General features: G+C 38.4%; 1 protein-coding gene across 5 annotated transcripts in view; it reads left to right on the forward strand.

Annotated features, from left to right (window-relative positions):
- The window catches only part of GK5 (glycerol kinase 5), a 180,352-nt gene that overhangs the window by 69,722 nt on the left and 84,395 nt on the right, over nucleotides 1–26,235 (forward strand). For all 5 annotated transcript variants that reach the window (XM_084872468.1, XM_084872472.1, XM_084872471.1 and 2 more), the window contains one exon: nucleotides 10,344–10,475. In XM_084872468.1, the coding sequence (XP_084728594.1) occupies nucleotides 10,344–10,475 (132 nt within the window). The remainder of the gene's footprint in view (nucleotides 1–10,343; nucleotides 10,476–26,235) is intronic.

Genomic DNA, 26,235 nt, shown 5'->3' on the forward strand with positions numbered 1-26,235 from the left:
TTTCTCTCTCCTGCGGGGACCACAGACCTCACCTTATCCCAGGTGAAATCTGACCTTTCTGTGAGGGAGTGTAGAGCTCCTCTGAATCCTTGTGCTTGTGCCAGTTGGGGACCGGTGCTCTCGTGTTTGCAGCTGTTCAAGGGGTGTCATAGTTGTAGATTCCCCGGGCTTTTCAGGCTCCTGATAACATCCACTTTCCTCTTTAAGATGTCGCAGTCTCCCCATCTGAGCTGGTTGCTCCAGGAGGGAACCCAGCAGCAGTGAGAGCTTCCCGGTCAGGGGAGCCCTGTCCAGCAGTCTGCTACAGTCTCTTGGAGTATAGCTGTCCCTCAACTCACCAACAAACTCCCTGTGCAACCACACATTCTCCTTTTTTTTTCTCATTCCTACACACTATCTTGCAATATGCCTTCCCGTCGTCGATAGCCATCTTCTTTCTCTCTATGATCTTTATTATCTACTTCCTCAACTCACTTGATAGTTGCCTATTGCTCTCTTTCTAATTCTTTAAGTTGCAGCATTAGATAATTTCTTTCCAGTTTTCTTGTTTATGCTATGAACTTCCCTCTCAAGACTGCTTTCACTGTATCCTATTGATTTTGGATTGTTGTATTTTCACTGTAATTTGTTTTCAGGATGTTTTTAATTTCTTCTTTGATCACTTTGGTAACCCAGTCATTGTTTAATAGCATGCTATTTAGCTTTCAAGTGTTTTAATTATCTTGATTGTTTTTTATTGTAGTTGATTTCTAATATTATGCCATTGTGATCTGAGAAGATGCCTGCTGTGATTTCAATCTTACTTATTTGGAGAGACTTTGCTTGTGACCCCATATGTAGTCTGTCCTTGAAAATGTCTCATGTACACTTAAGAAGAATGTATATTCTGTAGCTTTGGGGTGAAATGTTCTGAAGATTAAGTCCATGTGATCAAGGGATTCATTTAGGATTGCTGTTTCTTTGTTGATTTTTTGTCTAGAGGATTTATATAATGATGTCAAAGGGGTATTAAAGTCCCCTACTATGATTATATTACTGTCAACCTCTCTCTTGATATCTTCCAGTTTTTTTTAATGTAGTTGGGAGTTCCTGTATTGGGTGCATATAGGTTTAACAGAGTTATATCCTGTTGTTATATCAATCCCCTTAGTATTATGAAATGACCTTCCTTATCTCTTGTTATGGCATTCACTTTGAAGTCTATTTTTTCAGAGATAAGTATTGCTACCCCAGCGTTTTTTTCTTTTTCTTTTTTTTTTTCCGTTTGCCTTTTATTTTCATATTTATCTCTCCACTATCAGTCTGTATGAGTCCCTTGTTCTGAAGTGGGTCTCTTACAGACAGCATATATATGGGTCATGTTTTCTTATCCAGTCAGCCACTTGATGGCTTTTGATTGGAGCATTTCATCCATTTATATTTAAGGTTATTATTGATAGGTACTTGTTTGGAGCTGTTTTTATTTTTGTGTCTTTTTTCTTTCTTTCCTTTCTATTTCTTCTTTTTAAACCTGTCCCTTTAGCATTTCTTGCATTGCTGGCTTGATATTTATAAACTCCATTAGCCCTTTTTTGTCTGTGAAGCTCTTGATTTCCCCTTTAATTTTGAACAATATCCTTGCTGGTTAGAGTATTCTTGGATTTAGTCCCTTGATTTGCATAATTTTGTATACTTCATTCCATTCTCTTCTGGCCTGATGTGTTTCTATTGAGAAATCATTTGACAGTCTAATGAGAAATCCCTAGTAAGTAACTCTCCATCTCTCTTAAAGGCTTTAAGGTTCTCTGTTGTTAACCTTTGCCAGTGTAATTATGTCGTGTCTCAATGTGGGTCTTTTTGGGTTCATCTTGTTTGGAACTCTCTGTGCTTGTGTGACCTTTTTTCTTCCCCAAATCAAGGAAGTTTTCTGAAATTATGTCTTCAAATATGGCTTCTAATCCTTGCTCTTCTTCTTGTCATTTTGGCACCTCTATTTATACATATGTTATTTTGTGTCATGTTGTTCCAAAGCTTCCTGAGGTTCTCCTGCTTTTTAATTTTTTTCTCCCATTGCTGTTCAGATTGTCTTCTGATTCGCTAATTTGGTCCTCAGCTTCTTCTAGTCTACTGTTGAAATCTTTCATTGTGTTTTATTTTTTTTATTTTTATTTTTTATTTTAAATATATTTTATTGATTTTTTACAGAGAGGAAGAGAGAGGGACAGAGAGTTAGAAACATCGATGAGAGAGAATCATCGATCAGCTGCCTCCTGCACATCCCTTACTGGGGATGTGCCCGCAACCAAGATACATGCCCCTGACCGGAATCGAACCTGGGACCCTTCAGTCCGTAGGCCGACGCTCTACCCACTGAGCTAAACCAGTCTCGGCCTTTCATTGTGTTTTTTATTATACCTATGTCATTCTTTATTTCCTCTAAATTCTTACATAAGTTGTTGATTTTCTCATCCAGCTGGTTTATAAATTGTATGACTCATACTCTTAATTCTTTTTCTGACATATTGCATATCTCCATTTTATTTAGTACCTTTTCTGGTACTCCTTTTCTTTCCCCATTATTGCTTTCACCGAAGGATTTAGGCTTCGTGTCACCTGGGGCCTGTGGCTGCAGCAGCAGGCTTGGCAGGAGGGTCATGCTCTCTGAGACTCTTTGGAGAGCCCAGGCACCAGGACATGTGGTTCCCAGGGTTGAAGCTGGAGGCTTGGCGGGTGAGTTTTACAGTCTGAGACTTGACAGTGGTCCTGTTACTGGTGTGAGCTGGGCTAGGTTTGAAGCAGTGGACTTGGCAGTTGATCGCACAGTCACAGCACCCAGGGTTGAAGTGGCGGGCTTGTCGGGTGGGTTGTACAGTCCCAGATTCGCCCACAGGCTCAGTCACTGGGATGCATGAGGTTGGGATGAAGCTGTGGGCTTGACAGGTGGATCATGCAGTTGTGGGGCCCAGGTTTGAAGTGGCAGGATGGTGGGAGGGGAGCACACTACAGAACTTACAGGAACCTGTGTCCAAGGAAGCTGGAATCCCTGTGTCCATGGTTCAACAGCTGAGGTAGCAGGTCTTTGGCTGGAGTGGCTGTGGAGTCCAGGGTGGTGTCTGAGGTCAGTCTGGGTAGAGGTGAGGATGGGCTCCTAGTTACAACAGCTCTCCCCTTCAAGATGTTATGGTTTCTGTGTCAGACCCAGCCATCCTGGGAATGTTTGAAGTGGTAGCAGGAGTTCCCCATCTGCCGGCCCCCAAAAGTCCTACAGGATCTAACTGTTCCTTACTCAAACCCACATCCACATACTTCCTTATGTTCCCTCAATCACTTATAGTCTCTTACTCACAGCCATCCTGCTGGCCGCCATCTTGACCCTCTCAACATTTTTCTTATTTTAACATCTTTGATATTAGGATGCATTTTGAACCATTAATTGTATCTTGATATTACTTATATGTTATAATTTAATTAGCAGGTGATATATCAAATAGCAATTCCTTTTATAATCAGTGTCTTCTTAAATGATCTCATTTGTTGATTTGATTACTTTTTTTCTGTATCTTCCCAGTAGATCAGGGTGGGGAACATCCAGCCAGCAGGCTGTGTAAGATCTGCAAAATCATTTGGTCTCTCCCTTGCCAAGGCATTAGGGGTGAGTGAGTTAATTAAATGTTTGACCAAACATAGCAGGCTAATTTTTAAGTTGATAATTTTGTATGGCCCCTGAATGATGTTATAAATATCCAGATGGCCCTTACCAGAAAAAGGGTTCCTCAACCCTGCATTAGAAGGTAAATTTAAGGAAGATGGGATTCTTACTGTTTTCCTAAAGCCTGGCATAGTCCTCGTTACATAGAAGGAATTCAATAAATATTTGTTAATTATATGAACAAAAGTGTTAATATTTCCTGTGTTGACTGAAAGTGCCATTGTTGGAACTTTTAACACATTTTGTGTAATGCCCCACCTCAGGTATCTAAGTTTTAATAGAAGATCCCTGAAGGGCCCTAAACCTAATTTTTTATAGAGAAAAATACAATGTGCTTCTGAAGGAAGAGCCATTTCATTTGAGGCATTGTTAACATATAACAAATCAGAAGTAGGGTCATGGGTGGCCACTTTAAATACCTTTAAAAAGTCTTATATTTTAATAAATAATAAAAATATAAAGAAATGCAGAATATTTGAGCACTGAGCATGTGAAACGAATTTAAAAAGATACAAACTTTCTGTTATAAGATGAATAAGGTCTGAAAATCTAAAGTATAACATGACTGTAGTTGATAACATTGTGTTGTACAATTAGAATTTGCTAAAAGTAGAAATGTAAATGTCCTCACCAAAAAAATATGTTAAAAAATTAAAATGGGGCACATCATGCAAGAGAAAGGGCAAGACTGAAATGTAAAGAGGGCTAAGGTTACACATTTTGATTAATGTGTTATGCTAAAAAATGAAAGAAAGGTAAATTCATATTATTTTTATAAGAAACTAAGATCTTTCCATTTATTTTTGGATGAGGGGTATACAGAAACATGCAAAAAGTTAATTCTTCATAAGTGAATGCTTTGTAAAATATGTTTCAGAAGTTGAATTGTTCCAGTTGGTAGCAGGATAAGGCTTTTTGATTTCTTTCTTCCTTCCTCCCCTTCCCTTCCCTCCCTCCCTTCCTCCGCCTTCCCTTCCTTCCTTCCTTCCTTCCTTCTTTCTTTTGGTATGTCTTACAAGTTTTAAAACTCAGAGCTTGTTTTTTGCTTAAGGCTTTTTTTTTTTTTTAATTAGAGATTTTGCTTATTAAGAATAAAATTAACTTCCTCCTTTGGAATTTGGATGTCTTTTATTTCTTCTTCTCTGATTGCTGTGGCTAGCACTTCTAGTACTATCCTATATAATAAAAGCCTAGGTAGTTGCACAACACCCTCATACAACGTCATCACAAGATGGCCGCCACAAGATGGCTGTGTGCACAGCAGAGGTGGATCCTGGTGGCCACTCCATGTGGTGAAGCCTGGGGGTCCCGCAGCTCTGCACAGTGCAGAGAAGGCTGGTCCCGGTGTCTCCATCGCCTTGTGCAGAGGAGGCAGGTCTCAGCAGAGGAGGTGGGTCATAGCAGGAGAGGGCAGCTGTGGGCGATAAGGCTGGCAGGGGAGGGCAGTTGGGGGCGATAAGACTAGCAGGGGAAGGCAATTGGGGGCAATCAGGCCAGCAGGGGAGCAGTTAGGCATCAATCAGGCTAGCAGGGGAGCAGTTAGGGCATTATCAGACTGGCAAGCAGAAGCAGTTAGGAACAATCAGGCAGTTAGGCAGGCAAGCAGTTAGGAGCCAGCAGTCCCGGATTGTGAATGTCCAATTGCCGGTTTAGGCTTGATCCTGGGATCGGGCTTAAACTGACAGTTGGACATCCCACAAGGGGTCCCAGATTGGAGAGGATGCAGTTTGGGTTGTGAGACACCTTCATCTCCGTGCATGAATTTCATGCACCAGGCCTCTAATATATATGCCTAAGTAACCAAACGACTGGTCAACCAGTTTCTATGATGTGCACTGACCATCAGGGGGCAGATGCTCAATGCAGGAGTTGTCCCCTGGTAGTCATTGTGCTCCCACAGCCAACCTCTCGTGGCCAACCAACCTCCCGAAGTTCCCTTTTCCCTGGTGAGTTGGCCCCAATTGCTGGCCAGGCTGAGGGATCCCACCTGTGCACAAATTCATGCACTGGGCCTTTAGTGTTGAATAAGACTGGTGAAAGTTGACATCCTGCCTTGTTCCCAATCTTAAGGGGAATGCTTATAGTTTTTGCCCATTTAATATGATGTTGGCTGTGGGTTTGTCATACATGGCTTTTATTAAACTGAGCTATGTTCCCTCTATTTCCACTTAGCTGAGAGTTTTTTTCATAAATGGATGCTGGGTTTTATCAACTGCTTTTTATGCATCTATTGATATGATTATGTGGTTTTTATCCCTCAGTTTGTTTATGTGGTGCATCGTGTTTATTGTTTTGTGGCTATTGTACCAACCTTGCATCTCTGGAATAAATCCCACTTGATCATGATGTATTTGGTTTACTAATACCTTGCTGAGGATTTTAACATCTGTGTGCATCACAGATATTGGTCTGTAATTTTCTTTCTTTGTTATACCTTTATATGATTTTGGAATTAGGGTAATGCTGGCCTTTTCCCTCCTCTTGAATTTTTTGGGTTAACTTGAGAAAGATAGGTGTTAATTCTTCTTTGAATGTTTGGTAAAATTAATATGTAAAGCCATCAGGTGCAGGGCCTTTATTTGTTGGGGAATTTTTGATTAGTGATTGAATTTCATTAGTTGTATTCTGCCTGTTAGATTCTCCTGATTTTCTTGATTTAGTTTTGGAATGTTGTATGCTTTTAGGAACTTATCCATTTCTCCCAGGTTGTCCATTTTGTTGGCATATAGTTGTTCATAATACTTTTTTTTTTTTTACAATCCTTTGTATTTCTTTGGTGTCAGTTCTTACTTATCCTTTTTAATTTCTCTCTTTTTGTTTCTTGATAAATCTGGTTAAAAGTTTGTCAATCTTGTTTATCTTTTCAAAGAACCAGCTCTTAGTCTCATTCATCTTTTGTATTGTTAGACTCTACTTATTTATTATTTCATTCCTTCTACTCACTCTGGGCTTTGTTTGTTGTACTTTTCCAAGTTTCTTTAAGTATTTATTTGAGCTCTCCCCCCTCTGCCTTGTAATGCTGTAGGCTTTCCTCATAGGACTGCTTTTCCTCTGCCCCACAGGTTTGTAGTAGTTGTGTTCTCATTTTCATTTGTTTCAAGGTACCTTTTGATTTTTTCCTGAATCCCTTTGCTAAACAAATCATTATTTAGTAACATGTTGTTGTTTTTTGTCCATGTCTTCATGTGTTTTTTCCCCCCCAGTTTTCTTCTAGTGATTCATTTTAAGTTTCATAGCATTATAGTCATAGAAGATGCTTGATATAATTTCAGTCTTTTTAAGTTTATGGAGACTTGTTTATTGTCCTAACATGTGGTCTATCTTAGAAAATGTTACATATCCACTTGAAAAAAATGTATATTCACTTCTTTGGTGTGAAATGCTCTGAAGATATGAATTAAGTCCTTATTTCTGTGTCATTTAATGCCTCCATCTCTTTATTGATTTTCTGTCAGGAAGATCTATCAATTGATGTCAATGGGATATTAAAATCTCTACTATAACTATATTACTGTCAATCTCTCTTTTTATGTCCATCAAGACTTGCTTTCCATATTTAGGTGTTCCTATGTTGGGTGCATAAATGTTTACAAGGGTAATGATTCCTTTGTCATTATATTATACTAGAGGCCCAGTGCACAAATGCATGCACAGGGGGGATCAGGTCAGCCTGGTCCCAATTCGGGGGGATCAGGGCTCGGCCTGTTGGGAGGAGGAGATTGCAGGAGGTTGGCTGGCTGGCCTGCCCCAATCGGTGCCTGATCATGGTGGGCCGGCTGGGAGAAGGAGCTGAGGGTGATTGGCTGGCAGGCCCTGCCTCTGATTGGGGTTAGGGGGATGATTGGTGGTGGGGCCAGCCATGGGGAGAGGCTTTGGGCAGTGTGCTAGCTGGCCCCACTCCTGAATGGGGTGGGCGGTGGTGATTGGGGGCCATGGCCTGGGAGGGGCTGCAGGAGGTTGGTGGGCCAGCCCCGCCCCCCATAGCTGGGAGGTGATCAGGGTTGGAGCCCATCCCCTGATCAGCAGGTTCGCTGGCCACAGTGGGCATCAGGGCGACTGGTCGTTATGGTTGTTACAGTCGATGGTTTTTTTATATATATAAATTAGAGGCTTGGTGCATGAAATTCGTGCAACTGGGGTGTGTGTCCCTCAACCCAGCCTGCACCCTCTCCAATATGGGACACCTCAAGGGATGTCCAACTGCCCTCTCACAATCCAGGACTGCTGATTTCCAACTACTCACCTGCCTGCCTTCCTGATTGCCCCTAACTGCTTCTGCCTGCCAGCCTGATCACCACCTAACCACTCCCCTGACAGCCTGATTTATGCCTAACTGCTCCCCTATTAGCCTGATTGCCCCTAACTGCCCTCCCCTGTAGGCCTGGTCACCCCTAACTGCCCTCTCCTAAAGGTCTGGTCCCCTCAATTGCTCTCTTCTGCATGCCTGGATCCTCCCAGCTGCCCTTCTCTGCAGGCCCTGTCATCCCCAACTTTCTTCCTCTGCTGGCCTGGTCATCCTAACTGGCCTCCCCTGCAGGCTTGATAGCCCCCAACTTCCCTCCCTTGCAGGCCTGGTGCCTCCCAACTGCCCTCCCCTGCTGGCCTGATGACTCACAACTGCCCTCCCTTGCAGGTCCCTCCCAACTGCCCTCCTCTGCTGGCCATCTTCTGGCGGCCATCTTGTATGTTGGAGTGATGATCGATTTGTATATTACTCTTTTATTAGATAGGATCAAGGCCTGGTGCACGGGTTGGGGCTAGCTGGTTTGCCCTGAAGGGTGTCTCGGATCAGAGTGGGAGTTCCCTTGGGGCGTGGGGCGGCCTGGGTGAGGGGCCTATGGTGGTTTGCAGGCCAGCCATGCCTCCCGGTGATCCAAGTGGCAGCTCTGATATCTAGGGTTTATTTATCTTCTATAATTGAAACTTTGTAGTTTTGAGTGTAGGCCTGGGCCGGCAAGGGTGGCAGGGAAGCTTGGCTTTCTCCATTGCCAGGAAAACCCAAGGCTCCTTCTTGCTGCAGCCCCATGGCTGCATCCATCTTGGTTGGGTTAATTTGCATACTCTCTCCTGATTGACTGGTGGGCGTGACTTGTGGGTGTAGCAGAGGTACAGTCAATTTTTATATTACTAATTTACTAGATAGGATACTTTTTGGCTCCAACATATCCTTGGTTTTAAAGTCTATTTTGTCAGATATAAGTATTGCTACCCCAGCTTTCTTTTTCTTTCCATTTGCATGAAATATCTCTTTCCATCCTTTTACTTTTAATCGGTGTGTACCTTTTGCTCTGAGGTGGGTCTCTTGAAGACAGCATACATATGGATTTTGTTTTCTTATCCATTCAGCTACCTTATGTCTTTTTTATTTGGAGTATTTAAGCCATTTACATTTAAAGTTATTGTTGGGTATGTATTTATGGCCATTTTATTTTTAAAACTATATTCCTTTATTACTTCGTCATCTTTTTAAAAAAAATTCTCACCTGATGTTATTTTTCCATTTATTTTTAGAAAGAATGGAAGAGAAAGAGAAAGACAGAGAGAAATATTGATGTGAGAGAAACATTAATTTGTTGCCTCCTCCATGTGCCCTGACCAGGACCTGGGCTGGGGAGGAACCTGCAACTGAAGTACATGCCCTTGACTAGGATCGAACTTGGGATCCTTCAGTCCACAGGCCTATGCTCTATTCACTGAGCCAAACTGGCTATGACTTTTTCTTCTTCTTAATGCAAGCCTTGAAACATTTCCTGTACTGCTAATTTACAAACTCCTTTAGTTTTTTCTTGTGTAGGAAGCTCTTTATTTCTCCTTTAATTTTAAATGATAGCCTTGCTGGGTAATGTAGCATTGACTGAAGGTCCTTGTCTTTTCATCACTGAATATTTCATGCCAGTCCCTTTTGACCTTAAATTTCTGTTGACAAATCAGCTGACAGTCTCATGGAAACTGCTTGCCTTTCTGTTGTGGCTTTTACGATATTCTCTTTGTCTTTAATTTTTGACATTTTAATTATGATGTGTCTTGGTGTGGGCCTCTTTGGGTGGTGTTGGGGTAAAAGTATTGAGAAGAAAAAAAAAGAACTCATGGACAACATTGTGGTGATTACGGAATAGAAGCAGAAGAGGGCATGGAGGAGATAAATGGTGATGGGAAAAAATAAATTAAAAGTAATACATATAAAGATAAAAACAAATATTACATGCATACATCAAGAAAGAGTACATTTTAAATTATATATGTTTAATTTTTAATCATTAGGTAAGTATAGGTAGTATTAAAATCATACACCCCAGTTTTAAGTATTTAATGTGTAGGGAAAATTCCTTCTGGGTTAATACTAGATTGATTAAAATATGTTATTCAAAAATAATAGCAATATATTATTAAAATAATAAAATATATTATTGAAAAATAGCAATATAGCCTTCTTCTTTGACTCTCTCCCCTCACTTCCTGAATTTAAAATAGGTAAAGATGTAGAAAATAGATATTTAAAAAAGTCTTTTATAAGTACTTGAGCCTACTTGATTTTCTTATATCCTTTAAGTAGTTAAGTAACTTGTTATTGGGTTTGTTTGCATGTATATGGAATTAAGATAGAAACATCAAGCACTATTGTTTAAATGTATTTTTCTTAATTTTTTTTAAATAGCTAATACACAGTTCCTGCCGAATGCTTCACTTTTTCACTAGAAGTAAACGATTTTTAGCAGCCAGTTTGTTCACTTTCACGACCCAGCATGTTTCTTTGAGATTAGCCTGGATTTTACAGAATCTCGTTGAGGTAAGAAAAGAGTTGTGTGTTTGTGTGTGTGTGTGCATGTGTGTGTGTACATGCACGCACTTATTAATGCATGAAACTTTGGGGTAGATTCAAGGAATAAGGATAGTAATTTGATTATTTGAGGGAAAATTAAGTACCCATAACATATTGGTATGGAAGATAAGGTATGAGTTGTTAAGTACCCGTAACATATTGGTATGAGTTTATTTTGTAAACATTTTTATTTTGAGTTATAGCACATATAGAAAAGTGAACAAAACATAAACGTACAATTTGGTGCTATACTTACTGTAGAGCAAATATCTGTAATGCTACCGTGTTTCCCCGAAAATAAGACATCCTCCAAAATAAGACCTAATATAAGACACTGTCTTATTTTCGGGGAAACAGGGTACTTGATTGAAGAACTAGAACAATGTAAAACTATGTATTACATTTATTTCTACTTTTACAGCTTAGTTTGTTTTTTTTCAACAGCATAGTTTAGTTTTGCCTGAAAAAATTTTGAACTTTGAATAATGGAATCAGACAGTGTTTATTCTTTTGTATCTTACTCCTTTTGTTGAACATTATATCTGTGAAATATATGTTTGTTGTATATAAATTAATATCATTATATTTCTATTGCTATTTAGTGTTTAATATATGACTTTACCATAATTTATTCATCTATTGTGTTCATGTACATTTGAGTTATTTCTAGTTTGGGGCTGTAATGAATAATGCTACCTCTTGATGTATATGTAAATATATTTCTGCTGTACCTACATATAGGAATGGAATTTTTAGCATGCGCGTGTGCACGCGCGCACACAAACACACACACACTGAGTGGCCAGATTATTATGATCTCTGAATGCATAATAATCTGGCCACTCAGTGTATATATATAATAATTTAAATTATATTTTAAATTGTTTTCCATAGACAGAAAAGACTAATTTTTACCTGTGTGATTTTGAAGAACTCAAATATGGTACTGCCAATCAAAACACAAATTGAGAGGTTGTATAACATGTCATTTAAAAAGGTATTTTCATATTTCTTGTACTAAATTTTACTCTGTATATTCAGCAGTTGCTGCATAATTATTGCTTCCATTGCAACTAAATTATGGATTATTCAACCTGAGAAAAACAATTGAAGGCTAGTTGCATGGAAGTATTATAACCTAGGATCTATTGAAGAAACCACATTGAGACTGGTAATAAGGGCAGAGATGATGAAAGAGCTGGCCTCACACCCACTTGTAGCAGTTGAGAATCTGGAGGGATATCTCACTGCAAAGGTCCCTCTGAGTAACGAGGGGTTCCAATACAGAGCACTAAGGCCAGGAAAAGACTTCTGCATAACATCTGGTCATGAAAATCAGTGGGGATTTGCCTGCCTGGGAGAGATGGGAGTTGGCTAGAAAGAAACCTAGGCATTCTCTTCAAGGTCTTTTTCTCACTCAGAACTCCAGTAGAAAAAAGGTGACTCAGGGCATACAGGAGTCATAAAGAGGAGATCTAGTGTCATGGTATCGAGGAGTGATCTGTGCTGAGTCCCTATCCCATACTGCCCTCAGACACTATCTTTTCAAGGTAGAGTATTCCTATCCTTATAGCACCAGCCTTGGGAGTGCACTAGCTCAGTCCCCAACTCCTGGTGGCACCATTCTGCCAAGCTTAAGTCCTGCAGAAACATCTGCTGGCTGCACTCAACTGGGACCTTCAGTGCACTCTTTTACTTGAGAAGCTCTTGGCAGAGACTCAGACAAACATTAATATTTATAATTCTAGAGTAGGAACCATCCATACCCTTCATTGTGCTGCCAGTGCCCTTCCTGTCCACTTGTCCTGCCTGATTCCAGTGACCCTGCCCTATTGAGCTTGAGTCTTGCAGAAGGCTTAGTTGGCTATACCAGCCTGAACCAGCAGTGTACTCTTTTTGAGGGAACCAGGGTCAGAGACTCAGGTGGAGTATGGTATGTGTTCTGGAGTAGGGGCCACTTTCCCCCCACTGAGTGCCTGACTATGCTGTCTCCAAGCAAGAGAACCACTAGCCCTGTTCTCCTGACTTTAATCACCCCACTCTATCGAGCCCACACCTTGTGGAATAGACTGTGGAAATCAATCTTTGTACACACCTTGACCCTTTCCCATACAACACCCAGGCCCAGTAGAGGCAGTCACTAATGGTGAATTGTTTGGTAGCTACAGACAAGTAGCTCAAAGCCAGTTGCAGCATTTGACATCAACCTGCACCAGAACCCCTCCCAAGTGTACCCAGAACCAACACAACCAGTGGTTGTCTTCAGACCACACCAGAATACAACCCAACTAGCCACACAAGTGGCACACCCAAAGGTAGATCCTGGAAGGCACCAAATCCTGCTGCGGACAACTGAACCTTGAGCACATAGAAGCTCATACAGTGTGGTGAGGGTCAATCCTAATAATCAGACAGCATGTGGTTTAACATCATTAATGAATGGACTAACAGCATTCAAGACTCAGTCACAGCAGGAAGGCTCAGTAAGCCACACAAGAGACATTCCTGGAGTTCCTACATGATCTGGAAGATAGTACACTGAGCCCACAAGATACTTACAACAAAAACCACCACAACAAGTTTGGGAGTCTACCAAATACATAGAGACAAACACAAACTGGCAGGCAAAATGTGGAGACAAAGAAACATGCCTCAAATGAAATAACAAGGGGAATCCTTAGAAAAAGATTTAAATGGAAACAACCAAGATACCAAATGCAGAATTCAGAACAATGGTTATTAGAATACTCAATGAATTTAGGGGAAGAGTAGATTATCTCAATGAGAACTTTAAGTTAGTAAGGTAGTAAGCATTAAAAACGGCATAGAATGCATAAAAGAAACCAGTCAGAAATGAAGAATACAATAGCTGAAATAAATAACACACTAGAAGGAATCATTAGCAGGTTGGATGAAGCAGAGGATCCAATCAATGATTTAGAGGACAAGATAACAAAATACCCAATCAGAGCAACAAAAAGAAAGAAGAATTTTAAAATATAAGGAAAGTCTAAGAGACCTTTGAGACAACAAAAAACATAGCAATGAGTCCATCATTAGGGTACCAGAAAGAGAAGAGAATGAGCAAGGAATTGAGAACATATTTGAAGAAACAATGGTTGAAAGCTTCCCTAATCTGGTGAAGGAAAAAGATACACCTGTCCAGGAAGCACAGAGAGGCCCAATCAAAATGAACCCAAGACACATCATAATTAAAATGGCAAGAGTTAAAGGCAAAAAGAATCTTAAGAACACCATAGAATGACAGTTCCCTACAAAGGAATTTCCATAAGGCTGTCAGCTGATTTCTCAACAAAACATTTTAGGCAAAAAATTTTAGCATGAAATATTCAAAGTGATAAACAGCAAGGACCTACAACCAAGATTACTTTACCAAGCAAGGCTAACATTTGAAATTGAAGGTGAAATAAAGAGCTTCCAAGATCAACCCCCTCCCCCCAAAATATAAAGGAGCTTATTACCACTAAAACCAGTATTATAAGAAATATTAAAGGATCTTCTTTAAGAAGAAAGGGGAAAAAAGGAATATGGTTATAAAGAATAAAATGGAAATAAATATGTACTTATCAGTAATTACTTTGAATGTAAATAGATTAAATTCTCCCATTAAAAGACATATGGTAGTAAAATGGTAAAGAAAACAGGACTCATATATATGCTGACTACAGGACACCCACCTCAAATGAAAAATACAGATTGTAACTAAAGAGATAAAAAGAGATATTTTATATCAATGGAAATAGAAAAGCTGGGGTAGCAATACTTATAGCAGACAAAACAGACTTCAAAAAAAAAAAAAAAAGACTAAGAAACAAAGAAGGACACTACATAATGATAAAGGGATCAATCCATCAAGAAGATATAACCTTTATAAACATTTATGCACTCAACATAGGAGTACCTAAATAGGTAAAGCAAATCTTGACGGACAAAAAGGAAGAAATTGACAGAAATACAATTATATAAAGATTTTAACACCCCATTGATATCAATGGATAGATTGTTCACATAAATCAAAAAGGAAATAGCAGGCTTAAATGACACACCAGCTCGGCCAATGTGTCTCAGTAGTTGACCACTAACCTGTGAACCAGGAGTTCACAGTTCAATTCCCGGTCATGGCACATGCCTGGGTTGCAGGCTTGATCCCCAGTAGAGGACTGGCAGGGAGTGGCCAACTAATGATTCTCTTATTGATGTTTCTATCTCTCCCTCTCCCTTCTTCTCTCTGAAGTCAATTTAAAAAATGGCACACTAGAATAGAAGGATTTAATTGACATCTTTAGAACATTTCACTTCAAGTCAGCAGAATACATTTTCTTTTCTGGTGTACATGAAACATCTTTTGTGATAAAACACATGGTAACACTTCAGACAAGTCTCAATAAATTCAACAAGATTGAAATCATATTCAGCATCTTCTCCGATCATAATGCTACGAAACTAGAAACCAATCACAAGAAAAAAACAAAACCATCCTGAAAAACACTGGTAAACACATGGGGGCTAAATAACATGTTACTAAACAATGAATGGGTTAAGAATTTCAAGAAAGAAATGAAAAGAAACCTTGAAACAAATGAAAATGAAAATGAAAACACAACAGCCCAAAATTGTTGGGACACAGTCATAGTTGTTGTAAGAGGGAAATTCATAGCATTCAAGATTACCTCAAGAATCAAGAAAAATCTCAAATAAACAATCTAACCTTGAACCTAAAGGAACTAGAAAAAGAACAACAAACAAAGCCCCAAATCAGTAGAAGGAAGAAAATAATAAAGATCAGGGTGGGAAAAAAATGAAACAAGTTTTTTAAAAAGCAAACACTAGAAAGGTCAATGAAACCAAGAGTTGGTCTTTAGAAAGATAAACAAGTTTGATAAATCTTTAACCAGACTCATCAAGAATCAAAGAGAGAGGACCCAAATAATACCAGTAAAATCAGAAATGAAACAGGAGAACTAATAGCACAGAAATACAAGGGACTATAAGAAAATATTGCAAACTATATGCCAATAAGTAGAACAATCTGAAAGAAATAGATAAATTCTTAGAAACATATAACTTCCAAAAACTGAATTAAGAAGAAACAGAAAATGTGAATAGACCAATTACAAGCAATGAAAGCCATGCAGTAATCAAAATACTCCCAGCAAACAAAAGTCCTGAACCATTTGGCTTCACAGATAAATTTTACCAAACATTCAAAGAAGAATTAATACATATCCTTCTCAAACTATTACTACAAATTTAAGAGGAGGGAAGACTCCCAAGTTCATTTTCAAGGCCAGCATTATTTAATTGCAAAACTAGATAAAGACAGAACAAAGAAAGAAAAGTATAGGGCAGTATTCCTGACAAACATAGATGTAAAATTTTTAACAAGATATTAGCAAACCAAATCCAGCAGTACATTAAAAAGGTCATAAACCATGATAAAGTATGATTTATTCCAGAAAAGCAATGCTATTCACAAATTAATAAACATAATATACCACATAAATCAAATAAAGTATAAAAATCACATCATATTAATAGATGCAGAGAAAGCATTTGATAAAATCCAGCACCCATTTATGATAAAACTCAGCATGAGTTGGAATAGAGGGATTACACTGCAACATAATAAAGGCCACTTATGAAAAACCCACTGCCAACATTATACTCAATGGGGAAAAACTAAAAGTGTTAGGATAAGGAACAAGACAGCAATGTCCACTCTTTCTACTTTTATTCAACACAGTCATGGAAGACCTAGGCACAGCAGTCAGAAAAGAAGAAGAAATAAAATGGCATTCAAATGGGAAAGGAAGAAATAACACTCATTTTCAGATTATATGATACTATATAGAGAAAAATTTAAACATTTAAGCAAAAACTGCTAGAACTGCTAAATGAATTCAGCAAAGTAGAAGGATGCAAACTTAATATTCAGAAATCAATGGCATTTTTATACACCAATAATGAACTATCAGAAAGAAGTATTAGGAAATCAATCACATTTATAATTGCATTAAAAAATGTACCTAGCAATAAAATTAATAACAGAGGTAAAAGACCTGTGCTCAAAAAATTATAAGATACTGAAGGAAGAAATTGATGAAAATAAAAATAAGTGTAAGCATATACTGTGTTCATGGCTAGGCAGGATTAACCTCATTAAAATGTCCATTCTATCCAAAGCAATTCAATTCCTATCAAAATACTAATGGTGTATTTCACAGAACTAGAACAAATAATTCAAAAATATAAATAGAGAAAAAGAGAAACAAAGATGGCTGCATAGGTAAACACCTAAACTGGTGCCTCACACAACAATTTCAAAATTACAACTAAAAGACAAAACGTCTATCACCCAGAACCATGGAAAAGCTGGCTAAGTGGAAGTTCTACAGCTAGAAGGAAAGAGAAAAAAGCATTGAGACTTGTGCACAAGCGCTGAAAAGCTGAGAAATGGAGGCGTGTAAACCGGGTGTTGCTTTTTTCAACTGGAAGGGAGACAAGCTCCCAACTACTCTGAAATCCAGTTTCTGGGAGTCGCTGGGGACCCAAACTCCTATGGGGAGAAGCTGGACTGTACCATCAGGTCGGAAAGTGAGGGTTGTTTGCTTGCAGAGCTGCACGCAGGAATCATTGTTTCTTGCACTGGGGCGTGAGACACGGGGACACGGAAACTTGGAGACACAGAGATGGCTGACTGGCAGCCACTGCTATTTGCCATGCCCTAGCCTAGTGACTCCCAGAGACCCCGCACCACACAATCTACAAACCCACCCAAGCTCCATGCAGCAGCTTTTGCATATAAATGGCCTCCCTATCGCAGCTTAACCTAACAAACTGCAACTCTGGTCAGACAGCTCCAAAACCTCCAACTTCCAAGCAAAGAGAAGAAAACTGTAGTTCTTGCTGTAGCTATGCTGGTTGGTCTCAGATAGTAGCTGACCTGCACCCCATTGGAGATCCAGAAGCCAGTGTATCTAGTGGTCAGTGTGAGATGACACCAGATTTCAACTCCTCACATCCATAAATGACATTCGAGAGGTAGACTCAGTGAGCACCAAAGCCCCACTGAAGCAAGTCCGGCCCCATAAGCGTGTCTCCAATGCAGCAGTTTTTCCATTATAGACACAGCAGGTTCTCACAGCCATTTGGTCTGGAGGTCAATTCCTCCCAGTGTAGCAATCAATAGCAATCAAGGCGTAACTACATCAAGACTTTGCACTCAGCTCATAAGGGGTGCACCAAGAGCATCCACCTCAGGTGATTTGGGAGGCTGAGCTACTGGCCCCTATAGGTCACTTACCACACAAAGTCACTCCGTCAACACAGGGAAGCAGCCAAAATGTGGAGACAAAGAAACATGTTACGAATGAAAAAAATGGATGAAAGCAAACTACTGGACATAGAGTTCAAAACCACATTTATAAGATTACTCAAGAATCTTCTAAAAACTGCCGAGAAACTTGATTAGACCTACGGGGAGCTTAGTGAGACCTTCAAGGACCTTAATGAGAATGCCAAAAAAAAAAAAATAAATAAATAAATAAAAAAATAAAAAAAAAATGGAAAAGGACCAGTCAGAAATTAAGCATACACAGTCTGAAATAAAGGATATACAGAAACTCAACTATAGATCAAAGGACCCCAAGAATCAAACCAAAGATCTGAAATAAGAGAAAACAAAAAAACACCCAAACAGAAAAACAAAAAGAAAAAAAGAATCCAAAAATATGAAGATAGTGTAAGGAGCCTCTGGGATCATTTTAAGCATATCAACATCTGATTATTGGCGTGCCAGAAGAACAGAGAGAGCAAAATATTGAAAACCTATTTGAAGAAATAATGACAAAAAACTTTCCCTACCTGGTGAAAGAAATAGACTTACAAGTCCAGGAAGCACACAGAACCCCAAACAAAAGGAATCCAAAGAGGACCACACCAAAACACATAATAATTAAAATTCCAAGAGCAAAAGACAAAGAGAGAATCTTACAAGCAGCAAGAGAAAAACTACAAGGGAGTACCCATACGACTGTCAACTGATTTCTCAACAGAAACTATATAGGCAGACCAGAAGGGAGTGGCAAAAAATATTCAAAGTGATGAACAACAAGAACCTACAACCAAGATTTCCCTACCCAGCAAAGCTATCATTCATAATTGAAGGTGAGATAAAAATCTTCACAGACAAGAAAAAGCTAAAGGAATTCACCACCACCAAACCAGGATTATATGAAATGCTGAAGGGTATTCTTTAAGAAGAGGACAAAGAAGAAAAAGGTAAAGATAAAAATTATGAACAACAAAGTGAATCTAAAAATCAAGTGAATAAAAAATCTGATGAACACAATGGACTGCTGAATATAGTAGAATCAGGGACATAGAAAGTGAGTGGACTGACAATTCTCAGGGGGAAGGGGGTCTGAGAGGTGAAGGAAGAGATTGGACAAAAATCTTACACCTATGGATGAAGACATTGATGGGGGGTAAGGGCATGGGGTGGGGTGGGAAATCACCTGGAGGGGAGCTATGGGTGGAAAAAAAGGAGGAACACCTGTAATAATCTGATATATATAAATGGAATGATAAAATACTCTGAATAGCCTCAACAATCTTGACCAAGAAGAACAAAGTTAGTGATATCATGCTACCTGGTATCAAACAACAAAGCCATAGTAATCAAAATAGACATAAAACTGGCATTAAAAAAAAATACAGACATAGATGAATAGAACAGAATAGAGAGCCCAGAAATAAATCTATGCCTATGTAGTTAATTAATATTTGACAATGAGGCAAGAACATAAATAACTGTGTTGGGAAAATTATGGATAGATAAATGCAAAAAAGAAAAGAAACTAGACCACCTTCTTATACCATAGACAAAAATAAAATGGATTCGGGATTTAAGTGTAAGATCAGAATCCATAAAACTTCTAGAAGAAAACATAGGCAGTAAAATCTCTGACATTTCTCTTAGCACTGTTTTTTCCTTATATATTTCCAAAGGAAGAAAACACAAAATAAACAAATAGGAAAATATAAACTAAAATGTTTTTGTACAGTAAAACTAACCATTAATAAAAAGACAGCAGCCTATTGAGGGAGAAAAGATATTTGCTAATGATACATCAGATAAGGTGTTAATTCAAAATTTATAAAGAACTCAGACAACACCAGAAAACCCAATTTGAAAAGGGCATTTGTGAATAAACACTTCTCTGAAGAGGACATACAGATGGCAAATAGACCTATGAAAAGATGCTCAATATCACTAATCATTCGAGAAATGCAAAGCAAAAATCACAATGACATATCACCTTACACCTGTCAGAATGGCTGTCATCAGTAAATCAACAAACAACAAGTGTTGCTGAAGATGTGGATAAAGGGAATCCTTGTGCACTATTGGTGGGAATGCAAATTGGTGCAGCCATTATGGAAAGTAATGTGGAGGTTCCTCAAAAAATTAAAAATGAGCACTGGCCGGTGTGATTCAGTTGGTTGGGTATCGTCCCATGCACTGAAAGGTTGCTGATTTGATTCTTGGTCACAGCACATACCCAACTTGCAGGTTTAATCCCCCCATTTTGGCATTTGGGGTGTATGCAGGAGGCAATGAATGGATCAATGTTTCTCACATTGATCTCTCTCTCTCTCTCTCTCTCTCTCTCTCTCTCTCTCTCTCTCTCTCTCTCTCTCTCCTTTCCCTTCCTTTCTAAAATCTATAAAAATATATTTTAAAAAATTAAAAATGAACTTCCTTATGACCCAGCAATTCCCCCATGGGAATATATCCAAAGGAACCTGAAACATTGATTAGAAAGAATATATAAACCCATATGTTCATTGTAGCATTATTTACAATAGCCAAATTTTTGAAGCAACCCAAGTGTCCATCAGTAGATAAGTGGAATAAAATGTTGTGACCCATTTACATAGTGGAATACTACTTTGTTATAAAAAAAAAAGGAAATGTTATATTTGGGGACAGCATGGATGGATCTAGAGGTATTATGCTAAGTAAAATGGCACTCAGAGAAAGACAAATACCATATGATTTAATTTATATATGGAATCTAAAGAACAAAATAGAGAAAATAGAAATAGACTCATGGAAACAATAGCTGTGAGAAGGGAGGGGTGTTATGGCAAATTGAAATGGTGATGGAATTAAGCATTACAAATTGGTAGTGTAAGAATAGCCTCAGATGTCAAGCTGAGTTGTCTCAGTGGTTGAGAGTCAACCTATGAGCCAGTAGGTTCTGGTTTGATTCCTCGTCAGGGCACATGCCAGGATTATGGGCTCAATCCCCAGTAAGGGGTGTGCAGGAGGCAGCTGGTTGATGATTATCTACCATTATTGATGTTTCTATCATTCTCTCCCTCTTCCTTCCTCTCTGAAATCAGTAAAGATATATTTTTTAAAAAGAATAGTCTCAGAGATGTAGATTACAGCTTGGGAATATATTCAGTAATATCAAGATAAAAGTACTTGAAGCAGTGGTTTCTAAAGCATATGATTTTTCTAACTAATTTCTTATAGACAAACTATTACAGAGTAATTTTTATGTAAAGTATAATTGAGAAATAAAAAAATGGAAAAAATATGGATATATCACACAACTAGAAACCATTTGAAGGTAAGTGGCAATACTAATATCAGACAAAATAATTAAAAATATATATATATTTTATTGATTTTGTACAGAGAAGAAGGGAGAGAGATAGAGAGTTAGAAACATCGATGAGAGAGAGTCATTGATCAGCTGCCTCTTGCACACCCCCTACTGGGGATATGCCCGCAACCAAAGTACATGCCCTTGACCGGAATCGAACCTGGGACCTTTCAGTCCCCAAGCCGACGATCTATCCATTGAGCCAAACCGGTTTTGGCCAGACAAAATAATTTAAAAAATATTACCAGTGATAAAAATATTACCAGTGATAAATATTGCCTCTCTTTATCACTGGTAATATTTTTTAAATTATAGAAGGAACTAAATTATACTATAGAAGAAGGTCAATCCATCAGAAATCTACACTAATAAAAGAGAAATATGCAAATTGACCATCACTTAATTATTCCCAACAGCCAATCAGGAGTGAGTATGCAAATTAACCCAACAAAGATGGATGCAGCCCTGCCCCCAACCGCTCTGGGCCTCTGGGCAGCATGCATGCAGCCATGGAGCAGCCAGGTGGGGCGGAGTGCCTGCTACAAAAGGGGAGGGTGGGAGGCAGAAGGAACTATAGGAACGGCGTTCCAGCTTGAGCGAAGGTGAAGGCCTGGGTCCCTGGTGCCAGAGAAAAACTGGTGCCAGCAGCCAGGGGAAGGAAGGCCTATTGCATGAATCTTTGTGCAATGGGCCTCTAGTATGTAATAATTATAAACATACATGTACCTAATAATAGAGCCTCAAAATACAACAACTGACAGAATTGAAGAGCTAAAAGTAGACAATTCAACAATAATAGTCACTTTGAGTCATGAAAAGAACTGGAGAACATGAACAAGCAAACAGAAAACTTGAACAGCAGTATAATCTAGACCTAATAGACATTTATAGAAAACTCCAACAGCAGCAGAATATACATTCTTCTTCAGTGCATGTGAAACATTCTCTAAGATAGACTATATGCTACATCATCATGCAAGCCTGAATAAATTTAAATGGACTGAGTCATACAAAGTATTTCTCTGTCAACAGAGAATGTAGATTATAGCTTGAAGTACTTGAAGGTACAAAGAAATTTGGGAAGTTCAAAAATATGTGGAAATTAAATTGCACTTTTAAATGATGAATGGTTAAGACCTCCCAAGAGAAATTAGGAAGTACTTGTTGATGAATAAAAATAAAAATGCAGCATATCAAAATGTGATGAAGGTAAACTAAAGCAGTGTTTAGGGAAAGATTAATAGTAAGATTATATTACATATAGAGATTATATCAAAAATAATTAAAATTCTACCTTAAGACACTGAAAAAAAGTTAAATCTAAAGCACACATAAGAAATTTAATGAAAATAGAATAGAAAAGAGTTTAAAAATTCAACTATACCCAAAGCTGATTTAAAAAATTAGCTAGACTGACGAGAAACAAGAGAAGACCCAAATAACTAAACTTATGACAGAGAGAGAATATTAATTTCAACCTCACAGAAATAAAATCATAATCCTATATAATAAAAGCATAATATGGAAATCAACTGAATGTTGGAATGATCGGTTGCTATGATGTGCAGGGACCACCAGGGGGCAGATGCTCAACATAGGATCTGCCTCCTCGTGGTCAGTGTGCTCCCACAGGAGGAGTGCTGCTCAGCCAGAAGCCTGGCTGGCAAGCACAGTGGCGGTGGTAGGAGTCTCTCGCAACTCTGCTGCAGGTAGGTGATAAAAAGCGAGGGGTCCCAGACTGCGAGAGCCCTGGACTGTGAGAGGGATGTCTGACTGCCAGCAGATTGGGCCTAAGTTGGCAGTCAGACATTCCCCGAGGAGTTCTGGACTGTGAGAGGGCTCAGGTCGGGCTGAGGGACTCCCAGGCTACCAGTGCACGAAGAGCATGCACCAGGCCTCTAGTTAGGCTATAATATGAACTGTATGCCAACAAATTAGAAAGCCTAAGTAAAATGGAAAATTTCCTAGAAATATACTACTGAAACTCTATCAAGAAGATATAGTATCAAGAAGATATAGACAATCTGAATGAATCTTTTGTCCATTATAAATTGGTGGATTTTAATTTTTAGAACATTTTTAGGTTTACAGAAACATCAGCAGAAAGTACATAAAGTTCCCATCTACAACTCCCCAGCATTTCTTCTATTATTAGCATCTTGTATTAATGGGTACATTTGTTCCTATTGATGAACCAAGATTGACACATTATTATTAAGTATTATTAATGTAATGCATCTCCCATTACAATATCACACACAGTAGTTTCACTGCCATAAAAATCTTCTGTGCTTTACTTATTCATCTCTCTCTCCTCACTCCTGGAACCCCTGGTAATCACTTATGTTTTTCTCTATATATAGTTTTGCCTTTTTTAGAATGTCATATTGTTGGAATCGTACAGGTACATACTGTACTGTATGTACACTTTCAGACTGGCTTCTTTCTTTCTTTCTTTCTTTTTTTTTTTTTTTAATGGTTTTTATTGATTTTTAAAGAGACAGGGAGAGGGAGAAGGGAAAGATAGAAACATCAATGAAAGAGAAACATCAATCGGCTACCTTCTGCATGCTCCTTACTGGGAATTGAGCCTGCAACCTGAGCATGTGCCTTGACCAGAAATTGGAACAGCAACTTCTTGGCGCACAGGTCGACGTTCAACCACTGAGCCACATCAGCAGGGCCTGGCTTCTTTCACTTAGCAAAGTATATTAAAGATTTCTCTGACTTTTTGTGGCTTGGTAACTCATTTCTTTTTCTCACTGATTAATATTTCATTGTTTGGATATGTCACAGTTTGTTTATCCCTGTCACCTACTGAAGGACATCTGGTTGCTACCCTTTTGCAGCAATTATGAACAAAGCTTCTATAAACATTTGTGTGCAGGTTTTTGTATGAACATTAATTTTCAACTCATTTGGATAAATATCCAGGTGTGCAATTATGGGATCATATGGCAAACTGTGTAAGAAACTGCCAGATTATTTTCCAAAGTGACTACCATTTTCTATTCTTACAAGTAAAGAGAATTTCTGTTGTTCCACGTCCTGGCTGACATGGATGTCAGTGTTTTGGATTTTAGCCATTCTAATAAGTGTGAAGTAGTATCTCATTGTTTTAATTTTTTTAATCCTCACTCAAGGGTATGCTTAGAGGAAGCAGAGGCTGGGAGGGGGGAAGAGTATGGGAGGCAGTGGTGCAAGCAAGGCGGAGGGTAGGGAGAGACAGGGAGAAAAAAGACATCTATTGGTTCCCTCCCATATGAATATATAATCCGAAACCTAGGTATGTACCCTGACCAGGAATTAAACCTGCAACCTTTTGGTATACAGGATATTGCTCCAACTAACTTAGCCACACCAGTCAGCGGCATTGATTTAATTTTAATACCCTAATAACCTTAATATTATGTAGAAATATGAGTTTACTTTTATTTTCTGGGTATCGACAAGGACTTCTAGAATATATTGGAGTTTTTTGTTTGTTTTGTTTTGTTGTTGTTTTTTTGTGTGTGTGTGTTTTAATTTTATTGCAGTGACATTATTCAACATGAACATATTGGTTTCATGTGTAGATTATTAATTTACAAAATCTGTATATAGGACCCTGTGCCTACCACCCAAGTCAAAGATCCTGTCACCCTCTTATTAGGATATATTGACTAGAAGGAATGACCACAAATATCCTTTTCTCATTCCTAATCTTGGAACAAAAGGTTTCAACATTTCACAAGTTAGTATAAATTTGTGGTAGATTTTCTTTAGATATTCTTTATCAAATTAAGAAAATTACTTATTTTAGTTTGCTAAGACTATTTTGAGTGGGTGTTAAATTTATCAAACACATTTTCTGCACCTATTTTCTAGGTATGGCAATCTACTTGAGGCTTTTAGGGTGTCTTGAATTCATTCCTTGATATTATTTGTTGATTTTGAACATTTCTCAGCCATTATCTAAAATGTAATCTGATCAAAGTCCAATTTCATATATATTAGACCTCACTAAATTTTCTTTGTCTCTCACTCTGTTTTACGTATTTTCTATTCTTTTTTCTCCATGTACTTTATTATGGATATTCATCCTAATCTGTCTTCCAAATCTATTATTTTCTCTTTATATGTTTCTAATGCATGATTAAAACACATCCATTAAGTTCTTAATTTTTTAGTTCCACACTATTTTGTCACATAATTATCATAGTATTTTAAGGTCCATAACTATTAATTCCAATATATGTAGCCTTCATGGGTTGCCTGTTTTCCTCCCCCCTTCCCCCGCCCGCCCCCCCAATATTCTCTTGTGCCCTCCTATGCCTGGTTAATTAATTGGTTTTTGAAATTTTTAAATCAATTCATTTAAATATGATTGACTTACAGAAAGCATACATTCAAAGTATACAAGTTGATGAGGTTGGTGAGCCTAGTTAGTTACTTGTATGTATGTATGTATATATGAGCTAGACATTGTATTTTCAAAATTTTGTGTAGAAATTATGAGTGTATAACATAATGCTATCTTGCTCTCAATATGATGTATGTTTGTTTTTGCCATTCTTTTAGGCGCCAGGATTATCTCAAACCAGTTTAAAGATTGAGATGATTCAAAACTGAGTTACAGTTCCTGTGAGAGCCTATCTTTTAGTTTGCCCTAATTTGACTAATAGTGTCATTTGGAATCTTAACCCAATACAAGGAGGATTGACCCGTGTCCTCCTACTTTAGAAAACCCTGATAAACAAACTGTGACATATCCAAACAATAAAATATTAATCAGTGAGAAAAAGAAATGAGTTACCAAGCCACAAAAAGTCAGAGAAATTTTTAATATATGTTGCTAAGTGAAAGAAGCCAGGCCCTGCTGATGTGGCTCAGTGGTTGAACGTCGACCTGTGCGCCAAGAAGTTGCTGTTCCGATTTCTGGTCAAGGCACATGCTCAGGTTGCAGGCTCAATTCCCAGTAAGGAGCATGCAGAAGGTAGCCTATTGATGTTTCTCTCTTATTGGCTTATGACTCAAATATTTTTTAA

The sequence above is a fragment of the Pipistrellus hanaki genome (genome assembly GCF_964339955.1).
Source record: "Pipistrellus hanaki genome assembly, chromosome: 2".
In the NCBI taxonomy this organism is placed as follows: domain Eukaryota; kingdom Metazoa; phylum Chordata; class Mammalia; order Chiroptera; family Vespertilionidae; genus Pipistrellus; species Pipistrellus hanaki.